The sequence below is a fragment of the Medicago truncatula genome, chromosome 7 (genome assembly GCF_003473485.1).
Source record: "Medicago truncatula cultivar Jemalong A17 chromosome 7, MtrunA17r5.0-ANR, whole genome shotgun sequence".
Lineage (NCBI taxonomy): Eukaryota > Viridiplantae > Streptophyta > Magnoliopsida > Fabales > Fabaceae > Medicago > Medicago truncatula.
This window is the reverse complement of record NC_053048.1, coordinates 45763798-45777874: the sequence shown is the minus strand read 5'-3', so window position 1 is coordinate 45777874 and position 14077 is coordinate 45763798. Positions and strand designations below refer to the sequence as shown.

Sequence of the window (14077 nt, the reverse complement as noted above, 5' to 3'; positions counted from 1 at the left end):
TGAGGTTGCAATTTATTTTCTGATGAAAGGGTGCTCTTCCTCACCCATGCTCCACATTGGTTTTTCAGATTCAAGTTCAGCTTGATAATGTTGTATTGCTCTTTAAAAAAAATGTTGTATTGTTGTGTTGCTCCACTCCTGCGATATGTTTCCGCTAATATTGTTCACCGTAGAGACTAAAGAGTACTAACATCACAATATGTAACACATTTTCTACAACACTCTTATAAATTGAAATTAAAATAGAACCCAATAAACTATGTGAGCAGAACTAGCTGAGCAATGAAATTTTATATCAGTTTGTGCAGAGCAATGTTGATTTTAATCTAATATTTTTTTCAGTACATCTAATACTACTTTAAAAAATAGTTAAATGTACAGTTAATAAAGGTAATAATATGAACCATTGAATTTTACTCAACCCATAGTACATCAAAATCTCTCAAATAATGAGCGAAATCCTACTGAAACCAATATGAGATTTTCATAAAAACACTAGAATGCGAAGCGGCTCCCAGTTCCATCCAGAAAGCGATCAGTGTGCCACCCTTTGTTCTGTAATTCTTTTAAAAATACAGGAAAGACTCCATTCATTTTCTCATAGGCCTCTTGCAGAACACTAGCACTAAGCTCATGGGAAGAACTCTCAATTTGCGCAGCAAATGCAGCAACTAGCCACCCTCTCAATGCATCTTCGCCACTAGCATCTTGCTTCAATACCATGTCAATGCATTTACCCCCACGATTTAAAAGAAACTTCTCCTTAGGGAATAACTGTTTTAATTCAGTAAGCTTGGAAGGCTTAATAACCTCGTGTAAAGCCTTGCCAACTCTTACATTTCCAGCATCTTCTTTGACTCTCACAGGAAAAAGCAGATCTTCTTTATATCTTAGGTCAGCAGGGCTTGATACAATTCCTGCCTGTTTCAGAATGCAATTAACAGTCAAACACCATTTTACCTTTTCCAAATAAAGGAAGGAAAAAAGAAGCGAGTTTTCATTTACTATAATAATCGGAATCACACCTTGAGAAAATCAGTCACGACCATTGCAGTTCTCCGTGGATTCAAAGTATTGATAGGAGTTGCTCTCATCTCTTCAGACACGCAGTATATATGTATAATCGAAAGGAGCGGACACACAACCAACTGACATAAATGTTTCATAATGAATCAGTTGGAATCATCGATACAGTATATGTTTAGCATTGAGTTCTGTAACATGATTAATTATATCTCGAGAGAGTAAGCTAGAAGATAATATTTGCTTCCTTTCATATTTTGAGTAATGGTTCTGATAGCAAATAAACACTGTAATAATATAAAACCACCGAATGAAATCTGAAAGGAGAAAGGACACACAGAGAATGACAAAAAAGGCTTCACGCAACAATTGTGAATCATCAATAAAATGTATATTTTTCACTAAGACATGCTGCATGATTAGTTACATCTCTAGAGAGAAAATAAGTGAAAAATGAAATTTTTCCTTTCACATTTTAAGTAATGGGCTCATTGCAAATGAAGTATATATATGACTTATATGCTCTTGTGCATGACTCCGTAAGCAACATTTGATTTATAATCTTGCCACCATAACACATAATTCTAACAGAAGACATCTCATTTTTGGGCACTTCACATCCACCACAATATTTTGTTAAACTTAAAACCTTAACTTTTCAATTAATTTCAACAACAGTTACACATTGCTGGGATTCAACATTTTTTCAACATACCACCTTAAAGTTACAGTTAATTTTAGACATTACCCTCTTGAAAGAAAAACAATTTTAAGGGTGGAGAAAATGTTAAATTGCTACAGCTAACATTTTTCAAGTCAAACCAAAGTTGAAGGGTTTAAATGACACAGAGAAAGAGTTGAGTGGGGGTTATTTGAAGAAAGGGTAGGAGCCCAAGAACCAATAAACTGAGCTAAACAAATATTTCAAGTTAAGAACTTAATCATGAAGCTCGAATCTTGAGCTCTGTCCTAAGTCCAATTTCACATGAAAAATTTGTTCCCCTGTTGCTATCCGTTTTCATCTAGAAATTGAATTAAAAATATATTTTACTTCTTTTTCTGGGTAAATTGGTACGAAGCATTGTAAACCAACTTTGAAAAGTTTCAATAAAATGTATAATCTTCTAAACCTCAAACTAATTGTACAATACAAGTTGAAAATTAAATCTAACACTAAAGCCAAAGAACAAACAAAAAAAAAGTATCTATACCTTTCCCTGCATTGATGAACAGACAGTAGATGCTAATCGAATCCCAACTCCAATTCCCACAACATTACAGAGAGTTGAAAAAGCCTCTCCTTTAGCAAATAGGTCGCTGAGATTTCCTTCTTTAGCAAATGAAGAATATATAGGCAATCGTGTTGCTCTAGCTGCAACAACAGCCATCCCCTGTTAACTCCATAATAACAGTAAAAAAGTTAATAGCTAAAAATTTAATTTAATTTTATAAATTCACTATAAATCTAGAATAGGATACTAAAGTTCTTAATCATGAAATATAGTCTTTAATAAACCATTATCAATGAATCAACTCTAAATTGCAGCAAATGCCATAACGTACAATAACTTATCGAAGAACTCGATAAAAAAATAAACCTTAGCAAAATTTCCTAGGCCTGCCATTTCAAGAAAAAGATGTGGGCATAACGGAGAAAGCACTTCCAAGCCCATGCCTACATCGTAAAGCACATCGGCTGCAAAATGTAAAGTTAATAACAGTCAGACAACTTGTAAATTAAGCAAGTTATTACTAAAATAACAAGGGGAGAAAGGGGTGAGATGAGAAGAAAAGTCACAAGCTAAATTGGCAAACCTAGTAACCTCCATCGTTTAGGGTCAGAATCCATTCTTGCGCCCCAATTGCTACATATTAGCTTCCCTACATGTTGCATTCCATCCTTCAAAATCTGGATGCATGCAACACAAACAGGGTATGCATTAAATACATGATAATATTACTAGAATGAGAAATTGGCAATAGCAGATTAGTATCAAATTACCCAGCTAACAGCAGTTGCTTGTGCAGGGGTGGGCCTCAACCCTGCAGCAATTAGCAGTGACTACACAAGAACACCCAGTTAATACACGATAATTTTATGTAAATCCATTCTCACAACTAGCAAATAAATGTATCAAGCAGATAGGTAAATACTATTCTTTGAATAAAATGTAAGCATAATACACGATAATTTTATGTAAATCCATTCTCACAACTAGCAAATAAATGTATCAAGCAGATAGGTAAATACTCTTCTTTAATTGCTATTCTCTAACTTTAATTACCTCCTCTCTCTACTTTAATTGATGCATGTAAATGTTAATGCACCCATTTAATTTATTAGCATTTTTCAAGATTTGTTTATTTTTCAAGATTGTGCTCTGACTTCTTCGGAGTTTGGTTTATGTAAGACAATGATTTGCAATTCCAATTTATTATAATTAGACAGAGTTTTGAGTTTAGTATGAAATTCACCAATTCTCTTGAGTTTGTGTTCTGATTTTAGTTTAAATTTTTTAACTAATGTTTACAACTTTATTTTAATTTTTATATATGTATCTTAAACATATTGTATCCTATGTTTTTCAATGTCTGACATATCGTCGTATCGGATACGTATCATGTCCGTGCTTCATAGATACATGTGATTCATATCTCAATTCGATACAAAACTGAACGCAATTGATATGAATTTCTATCTATTTTCGTTATGAATCTCATTTAGAATCCCAATTCATTATAATGAATCCATATTCACTATGATGAATCTCGATTAATTATCTAATGAATCACCACCTAAATTAGTTCAGTCGGCCACTTACTTTTCCTTTATTAATGAACTTATGTATGATTTGAATTATTTTGAGGTTTATATATCAAATATCAGCTTATAATTTTGTTCTCTCACTTGTTTTTATATAAAAATTAAATTTTTTTAATATTAATATCTCTTACAATTCATAATAAGATTCTGATAAGTCTTCCGATTCTTAATTTACACAGTTCACCAAAATTTATGAAATTGCAAGTTATGAGAAAGAGCACCTGAGTAGATAAGACTGACAATGCAGCACTGGTAACATGTTGTACTGCTCGAAACTGCGTGTATCTAAGATAACCTTCATTCACACTACAAAGGAAAACGCTAGAAATTTGAGTAATTGAACAACCTTATCTAAACTCTAAACAAAGCCGTCACTACGGGATTGTTTGAATTGACTTAATTGAGCTTATCTACATACATACATAAGCACTTATAAGATAAAAGCTTAATTAAGTTGTTTATAGAAAGAAGTTAATTGAGGAATGGGGAAAAATGAATGAACCTGTAAGGATATCCTGAGGGGAAGAATTTGTTCATGAAAGAACAAGCAAGCTTTTGATATAAAGGTCTAAAATCATCAACAAGAGTTACCTATAGAGAAAGATAATATAGAAAACGGTTAAGTTAAGAGCATTGAGCGAGTGTTGAATTGAGATTAGGGAAGAAAGGACGTACGGAGAGTTGACCGTCGGGTTGAAATTGATGACGGCAAGAAACGGAGTTGGAAGTTTCGTACCAGAAGAGAGGATTTTCTTCGTTTTTCTCCATTTCGATACTTTCAATGTCGTGTTTGTTGCTTTCAAGTCAAATTACATGATATGATATGATATGAGAACTCAATGGGTTTAGTTTGGTGCTCAGATTTGAACCCTGTCTGCATCCACAGAGTAACATCGTGGAGAGAGAGGTCGGAGAATAAATATTTTAGACTAAACCAAATTAATCTTTAAATTTTTGTAGAACACTCTCTAATTTTTTTGGAAGGCCTAATTTGAATAAAATTAGAAGAGTCACATACTTTTTAAAATATTCATAATCGTTTGATGGGAGTATGCTCCATAAGTTTTTTGATACGGATTAGTTGTTGTTAAATGACGGTGGAAATGATAACTCAATATTTATCATATCATAATCTACATACCATCTTCTTTATATTTATATATTTTTTATGACTAAGGTATTTATGCGTATAATTGCAGAGATTTTTCGAACAAATTAAACTGCAATGATGACAAAATGGTCTCATCAAGAGATTTAACATGACTGCAATTTCATGAATGAATTTGAACTCAATTTTTTTGATTAAATTAGGAAAAATAAACTATTTATGATTAAGCTAGGAAAAATAAATTATCTATTGTCTATTGTTTTGTATTCATATTTTTCAAAGGAAAATGTTAACACATCTACACATGTTAAGCTATCAAAGATAAAGTTGTGTTATTAAAAATTGTATCAGGCTTTTTTCTCAAACTTTTAATAATAATTATTTTTTATCAAATACTTACTATCCAAAGAAATCCAAGGGCACATAGATGATATGTTTGATATGTTAGCACGGCCCTTTTTAAGGGAAATGATAGAGAGGGCTCTTGGGGGATTAGTTAAAAGAACAACAATAAAAATATTGTGTTAAAAAGTGGTTAAAAATGACAAATTATACTTTTTAAAAGTTTAAAAATTGTAGTTTCAAATGAAAAATTACTACTTATGGTTTCTTTAACATGTGCGAAAAATATTTATTCACCATAAAAAGATGAATTTACAGCCACTAAATTACTTGAAAAAAAAAGCATAAGCACTTGTTAGCAAGACCCTTTAATTTATGTAAGTTAATGTGACACATGAGAAGGTGTGGCGTGTAGAGGTATTCCAAACCAAATCAATAGAAAAACGGCAAACTTAACCAACTCAAATCAAAACCGCATTTAGTTAAGATGTATTTAAATTATTTTTTTACTCTACCGCGTAGTTTGGTTCGGTTTGCAATTTTTATTTTATCATTGAACCAAACCAAATCAAACCGCAACATAAGAAAAACAATAATTAAACATATATGCCACCTAGATAAATACTCGTAGAAACTCAATGAAAACTTAGTCTTATGCAAAATAAGAGTACTTTTATCATTTTTTTTCTCTTGTTAAATTTTATTTGCTTTTTATTTCAAAAATATATTTGTGTTACTTGAACGTTTAAAAAAAAAAGATAAAATCTTAGTCTTTTACAAAATAAGGGTACTTTTTGTTCACATTTTCAATTTGATCTATGTACTCCGATCATTGTTAGATAAAAATCAAATTGTAATGTTGAATTATTTTTTTAAGAAAATATTGAATGAAATTTAAAACATTACTAAAAAATATAATGTACTTTTTAATTTGACTTTAATGTTTTGAAAAAAAAAATATTGTCTCTAAAAAATCACACTAACCAATCCAGAGTTTAATTAAGATTTTACTTTAAAACGCAATCCAATCAAACCAAATCACATGTTTCTTTAAATAATTTTAATTTCAAAACCTAAGCAACTTATCCCAAACGTGTACTGGTGTGGGCATATGCGGCGAATTGATGTGAATTGTGGAGTGATAAAGCAAACAGTGAAAATAGTGGGGTCCATGGGTGGTGGAGAATCTTTTATTTTTGTGTGTGATGGCTCCTCAATTCAATTCTGTTCTAGTTAGCGTTGCCTCAACGCACCGCCCCACTCTGTTCATTTTATTTTTTTTTCTGAACTCTTTTAATTTATAAAACCAAACCAATCCAATCCAATGTGTCTATACTAGTTACATCCCATTTTCCATAATCCTCAAATTCACCATTTTCCATGTCTTTCAGAGGTCTCAGCCGGGTAACCTTCAACACCATATACTACTAATTTATTTTCTTTATTTTTCTTTGAGATTAATTTATATGATTTTTCTTTTCATATTTCAAGCATGATTTCAGTAAGATAACTTTTGGATTGTGAATATATTTTTGTAATTGTGTGTGCATTCAAAGTAAAAACCAAGTTGATAAGTTTGAATTACAACATATTACAGCCAAATGCTTCATCTGGCATGGGTGTTGATGATAACAGCAAAAACACCTTCATGGAATTGAAGCAAAAGAAGGTCCATCGTTATGTCATCTTTAAGGTTGATGAAAAGAAAAGGGAGGTTGTGGTTGAGAAGACTGGTGGTCCTGCTGAGAGTTATGACGATTTTGCTGCGTCTTTGCCTGATAATGATTGCAGATATGCTGTTTTTGACTTCGATTTTGTCACTGCTGAGAATTGTCAAAAGAGCAAAATCTTCTTCATTGCATGGTTAGTTTTTCCCTTCCGTCTCGTCTCTTTATGTAATTAATTATTAATCATGCAAAATTATACTATTAACTTTGTCTGCAATCTGCGATGTTTGGAAGACAAGGCATCTCTTATGCATTTTCTTTTGCACATATGATATTATGATTTGTGCAATCAACATATCTTTCGCGGTTTCAAGATAACCATGCTATGCAATTAATTTGTGTTTGTCAAAAGAGTCGTTTTTTGTGTGTTCTCTGATTATCAAGTTATATGTCTATTGTTTCATTGTCTTGGGCTAAATTTATTGTCTTATTGTTTAGATACAGTATTGACTGTTTATTTATTTTACTAAATATTGTAGAATGTAGTTTTTCAGTTTATATTTTTTTATAATCAAATGGAATATTATTGCAACTGAGTACAAGGGGTACTCCAGTTCACAATACAATGAAAGCTCACATTGCAAGTAACCAAAACAACCCAAAGGACACACACCAATCACAATAAGATGACCTAACTTTTCCACCCACCCACTCTTCGTATAAACAAACTCCAAGACGCAGCCTGTATTTTGGCCACCAAGGCATTACAATCCGCCAACCCATCCTGAAAGAGAATAGAATTTAACAGCCACACTGACCAAACTACAACCAGCCATACCAAATGTTATACCTTTGCTCAAATGATTTCCTCTAAAAAACTCCCATGTTGCAAAAAATGTTTAGTATCATCGCTGTGAAAAGTGACTTGAAAACCCAACCAACGGACCGGACGCTATGAACAAAGGGGAAAGAAAAAAAGAGATGAAAACCATAAGGATTAGAAATTACCCCTCTTACTCAATTAATCTCTATTTGGCAAATAACCTTGTAGGAGCCTCCACACAAAAACCTGAATCTTAGACTGCATATCACATAACCACAATATCTGAAATGCCTTATTTGAAGACAATGAATCTCTTAAATAGTTCAAATGTGAATAAAAAGACTCGACTGCAAATCCCTCCAAGCTATTTAAACATCATTCCCCTAACAATTCTTCTTCCTAAGCAAACAAAGATTTACGCCACTATCTCTTTTATTGCCAATTCCACACCCAAACATCATCTAATCAGCGATCCATTTTGGCTACACACCCATATTTGTTCACACAAACCTAACGTGGAAACAAATTCCTCGGTAAGGAAATACCGCACCATTTATCATTGCTTAAAGAAATCTCTAAACCACCCCTCAACCTTCTGCTAACCCCTTTTCAAAGAACCTCCACAAACTTGAATTATTTCCAACACCTAACAATGTCAGATTTCTCCACCACAAAGAGCTGCCACTTCCAACCAAAGAAGTATCAACGAGAAGTGCTTTGTCCAAATCACCATACTTGAAAGACAATAACCCATGCCATAAAGCCTCCTTGTCCACCAAGCATCTCTAAATCCATTTATCTAAAATCGATTTATGAAATAACTCCAAACTTTTTACCCCCAAACCTCCTTAATTCTATGGAAGACACACATTCTCCCCATTAACCAAAGCAATTTCCCTCCGATCGGCTAAATCCCCCATAAAACAATCCTCTGAATCTGATTAAGTCCTTCATTACTCTCTTTGGAGCTTTAAAGAAAGAGAATACATACAATGGTAGATGTTTACCTTTCCATAATAAAAGATGTTTTCTAGTTTTACCAAACACTGGTTTCCAAGTCTCAAACCTTCTTGGATTTTCCCCATCAGAACATCCAAAAACTTAAAAGGAAAGGATCCAATACAATACCAACAACAACAACAACAACAACAACCAAGCCTTATCCCACTAAGTGGGTCGGCTACATGGATCAAATGACGCCATAGTGTTCAATCATACACCAAATTTGGATCCAACTCATTGACCTCTAAATCCTTTCTAATGGTTTCTCTAATAGTTTTCCTAGGTCTTCCTCTACCTCTTTTAACTTGATTATCCTCCATTTGATCTACTCTTCTTACCACGGCATCTACGGGTCTTCTCTCTACATGCTCAAACCATCTAAGCCTATTTTCTACCAACTTTTCTACTATAGGTGCTACCTCCACTCTCTCTCTAATGGTGTCATTCCTAATCCTATCCTGTCTAGTCTTACCACTCATCCAACGCAACATCCTCATCTCTGCTACACTTACTTGATTCTCATGTTGACTCTTAACCGTCCAACACTCTGTACCATACAACAACGCCGGTCTGACTGCTGTCTGATAGAACTTTCCTTTCAACTTAAGTGGTACTTTCTTATCACACAAAACACCTGAGGCTCTTCTCCATTTCAACCACCCAGCTTGAATACGATGACTTACATCTGCTTCTATTTCTTCGTCATTTTGTATGAAGGACCCAAGATATTTAAACCGTGTAACTTGGGGTATGATATGATCTCTAACTTTCACCTCCAAGGTAGACCTACTTCTCCTTCCGCTGAAGTTACATTCCATATACTTCGTCTTGCTTCTACTTGTAACACCCCGTTTTCCCAACTTAAAAAATTTCATAAAAATAATCAGAGTATTTCAACATAAACGGAATGTCACATTCTTTTCTTAAAATCATAAACTGAATAAATAACTATTTATCCTTTAAAATTCGATAACAAAATCTTTAATACTTCGCAGCGGAATTTATTCAATAACTAAAACAGTCTTTGGCACGAAGGCCTCTTCATAATTGTCTCATAAAAATCCAATCTAAAAACATAGTCATAAATCTTCAAAAACAATACGTAAGGAATAGAAAAGCAATAACAAAGTTTCCATCCCGTTACGTATCAGAGCACCTAAGACACACGAGAGAGAAACCTCACACGACATCAACTATTCTTGGTTACCTGCAAGTTACCCATGGTGGGCAACAGAAGGGGTGAGATTTCACAAAACAATAATATTAAGCATATAATTCAACAATTATATTTAACAACATAAAATCATCATAATATTCATCATAGACATTAATATATCATATATCACATCTTTAATAATTCATATAAAGAATCACAGCTTCAACAACTTGACAACTTAAACATCTTTGACTCGACAAATGCAACTCCAACTTGACTATGCAACTTAGACTTCTTATATGCATGTGGTACCAATACAGAGCATCAAGCCCCCATCGCTATTTGAGTATTAATATACTCCAGTGCATCAAGCCCCTATCGCTATTTGAGCATTAATATACTCCAGGGCATCAAGCCCCTATCGCTGAAATGCTAATGCATGGACTCGACTTCTTAAACATCTTAAATCGACAACCTCTTATATAATCCAATAATTTGGAACTTCACCATCTTAATCAACTTAAACCGACTCATGCAGCTTAGTTAAATAACAACAACGACACAGCAGTATATAAAAACAGCATGACATAATAATATCAAATGCAAGTCAATCAACATCTCAATTATTCACAAATAATTCAATTAATGCATATACAATTATATCACAGTATAACAACGTCAAATCATCATAAATCAGCTTCGCAGATCATCATTAATATTATAAATAATATTCATAACTATCCCAAGGATCAACTCACAACAACTCGTTAGACCCATTATACAACATTATTTCTTTCATAAAAACATCTCTAGATATAACAACATCAAATGATAATCAACATCAACTTAAACATCATATATACATATAACACTTCATCAATCATGGACAATATCGTATTCGCAACATATACATACATATACTAATTCATCAATCATAAACAACATCATACTCATAAACATATACATTCATATAACACTTCATCAATCATGAACAATATAGTATTCACAAACATATACATACATATACTAATTCATCAATCATATTCAAAAATTCACTATGACCTATGTGCAGTAATTTGACAATAACTCAAGTTCTATAAATCCTTTTGAAGTCAACCCAACGGCATTAGAAAGCTAACATCCATACCTACAATTTTCGTGTTTACAGCTAAGACCAATTCTGTACCAATCAATACCAGTTTTTATTTCAAATTCGGACAAAGTTGTGCTGAAATTAATAAAAATTCACTGTGACCTACGTGCAGTAATTTGACCATAACTCAAGTTCTATAAATCTTTTTGACGTCAAACCAACGGCATTAGAAAGCTAACATCCATACCTACAACTTTCGAGTTTACACCTAAGACCAATTCTGGACCTATCAATACCAGATTTCATTTCAAATTTGGGGCAGAGATGAAAAGAAAAATCAGAAAAAGCAACCTATATTATTCAACTTCACTTTCATTCAAAATCATCACAATCATCACTCTTAACCCTAATTCTGAAATTCTCAAAAACTAAACCTACAACTTGTTAAATACAATTTTCAGAATCATAGACTCAAGATTATTAATGTTAGTCTCACCCCTACCTTATAACTCAAAATCGCCGCTTTCTAGGTCTTTCTCCCTTCTCTTGGCTTTTTCTCCATTTTCTCTAAAATTGATCGTACGTTATGTTTTTTTTTTTCTTTCTAATCTAGGTTTCTCCTATTTATAACCCTTTATTCTATTTTATCTTATTTCTCTTTCTCCCCAAAACTCTCATATCTCATAACAACCCTTAAACTCAATATTATTTTATTTTCAAATCTTATTCTATTAAATAATATAATAAGCTACCTAATAAATCATATAATCATATAATATATTCTAAACTCTTCTTAATAAATTTTAGACTCAATTAAACAATTAAATAAAACAAATAATTCAAAAAAGGCGTTACACTACTCAAGCGGAATCCATACACTTCGAAGGCTTGCCTCCAAGTCTCTAGCCTCCCGTTCACTTCCTCCCTCGACTAACCAACCAAGACTACATCATCTGCAAAATGAATACATCTCGGTGCTAACTCTTGGATGTGTTCCGTCAATACATCCAAAACTAAAGCAAAAAGATAAGGACTTAGGGTTGACCCTTGGTGCAATCCTATTGTTATGGGAAAATCTTCGGTAGTCCCATCCTGCGTCCTCACACTAAGGCAAAAAGATAAGGACTTAGGGTTGACCCTTGGTGCAATTCTAACCCCTTTGTTCTCCAAGGCTTTCCACAAAATCTCTCTCGGTACTCTATCATACACCTTTTCCAAATTAATGAAAACTAAGTGCAAGTCTTTTTTATCCGTCCGATATCGCTCCATTGTGCGTCGAAGTAAGTAGATTGCTTCCATAGTTGACCTCCCAGGCATAAAACCGAATTGGTTATCCGTAACTCGAGTCTCCTTTCTTAGTCTTCTTTCGATCACCCTTTTCCATAACTTCATGGTATGACTCATTAGCTTAATTCCCCTATAATTTGCGCAATTTTATATATCACCCTTTCGATCCAATACAATACCGCAACAAAGAAAATGTGACACAGCCACCAAAAAGTCATCATTATATGCAGCCCAAATTACCCCCGGGCTTCAAACAACCCCATTTCCAATCTGGTTGTTGCTGTGAGAGCGAGACATCAACTTTTCATGAGCATTAACCCACTTGGGTTGGCCAGGTCGTGTTGGCTTAGGACCTTACATAGGACCGATGATGGGTTCTCAAAGGAAGTGGTAGTGTCTTTGTCATTGTTCATATTTAATTCATCAACTAGAATGGTTAGTCAAGCTTTCATAACTACCTTGCTTCTCAGAAAATTTTGTACAAATAAATATGGATGATAAGATGTTTTTTCTTGTTGAATTGATTTAGTACTCTGGCCAGCACAATTTTCGATCTGATGGTCCACAAAAAGACTACTCTGATCAATAATTATCGATATCATGTTTGAGGGACATCTTTGCTGCTGCCACTTCCTAATAACATTTTTAATTATTTCCCTATCATTTATATGAATTTTCACCTTAATGTCTTACTCCGAGATGTCTTTCACCTCTTGTTCTTGTGAAGGAGAAGTTTAAGTTGGACAATTATTTTACTTTCTCTATGATTCTACCGCTGAGATATCAGATATCATTTTTAGTTATTCATTGCTTGTTATTGATTAGGTCTCCTTCAACGTCTCGAATCCGTGCCAAGATGCTCTATGCCACAACTAAAGAAAGGTTTAGACGCGAGCTAGATGGTGTCCATTATGAAATCCAGGCTACCGACCCCACAGAAATGGATCTTGAAGTGCTGAGGGACCGAGCACACTGATATGTCAATGAAGTCATTGACGCTTTCATCAAAATCTACTATGAATTACTCCTAGTTTTATCAGTTACAATCTGGATTCTGGAGGCTGATGACGGGATTAAGCTTTTAGCAGCTACTGATGTAAATTCCAGTCTGCTTGAATGTATTGTATGAGCATATGATTTTATGGATCAAGGTGTCTTGAATACTAAAATCCTTTGTTATTAATCTGATGACTTATGTCTTGGTATCTGTTGAAAGTTTTAAAACTTGAATTTATCAATTGTCACTTTTGAAAGTCTAACTTATAATGATTGTCGTTGAGTATTGATTGTATCCAACTAATGACCATCGAGCAACTAATGACTATCCATTAGAGCATAAGTGAGCAAACTACAACCATGTCATGATTAGTAATAAGAATTATTCAGTGGTTCTTGTTTATACCCTTTCTAAATGCTAAATAAAAAAAAGATTATGCGAGACAAGTGCCAAAGAAATGATGAGGCACAATTAGAAGTTGGTGTACTATCATGGAATTTTCAATTAAAAGAATACAAATGCCTAATACTTAATTCACATATAATAAAAAATAAATAAGACTTTCGATGATTTAAAGAATGGTTCAAAACATTCTCTCAAAGAATATTTTAATTCTGAATGGACCACAAATTGAAGACAGAAGTTAATGAAATTAAAAAAAGTCTCGATTAGTTTTGTTGGACATAAAGTGAACTAATAGAACTAGTGTTGAAAGCATCTGCTGTAAACATATTGCAACCACAGCTAATATTAAA

General features: G+C 33.3%; 2 protein-coding genes across 2 annotated transcripts; one reads left to right on the top strand and one right to left on the bottom strand.

Moving 5' to 3' along the window:
- Window positions 1-376: 376 nt before the first annotated feature.
- LOC25499259 (protein root UVB sensitive 2, chloroplastic) lies at window positions 377-4773 on the bottom strand. Its single transcript, XM_013594441.3, has 9 exons — window positions 4523-4773; window positions 4350-4438; window positions 4069-4153; window positions 3026-3085; window positions 2839-2932; window positions 2622-2719; window positions 2235-2414; window positions 1026-1148; window positions 377-921 (listed from the first exon to the last, which is right to left on the bottom strand). The coding sequence occupies exons 1-9, from the start codon at window positions 4613-4615 to the stop codon at window positions 496-498; spliced, it is 1248 nt and encodes a 415-aa protein (XP_013449895.1). The 5' UTR covers window positions 4616-4773; the 3' UTR covers window positions 377-495.
- A 1762-nt stretch (window positions 4774-6535) lies between these two features.
- LOC25499258 (actin-depolymerizing factor) lies at window positions 6536-13581 on the top strand. The gene is made up of 3 exons (XM_013594440.3): window positions 6536-6701; window positions 6895-7160; window positions 13151-13581. The coding sequence occupies exons 1-3, from the start codon at window positions 6678-6680 to the stop codon at window positions 13299-13301; spliced, it is 441 nt and encodes a 146-aa protein (XP_013449894.1). The 5' UTR covers window positions 6536-6677; the 3' UTR covers window positions 13302-13581.
- The last annotated feature ends 496 nt before the right edge of the window (window positions 13582-14077 follow it).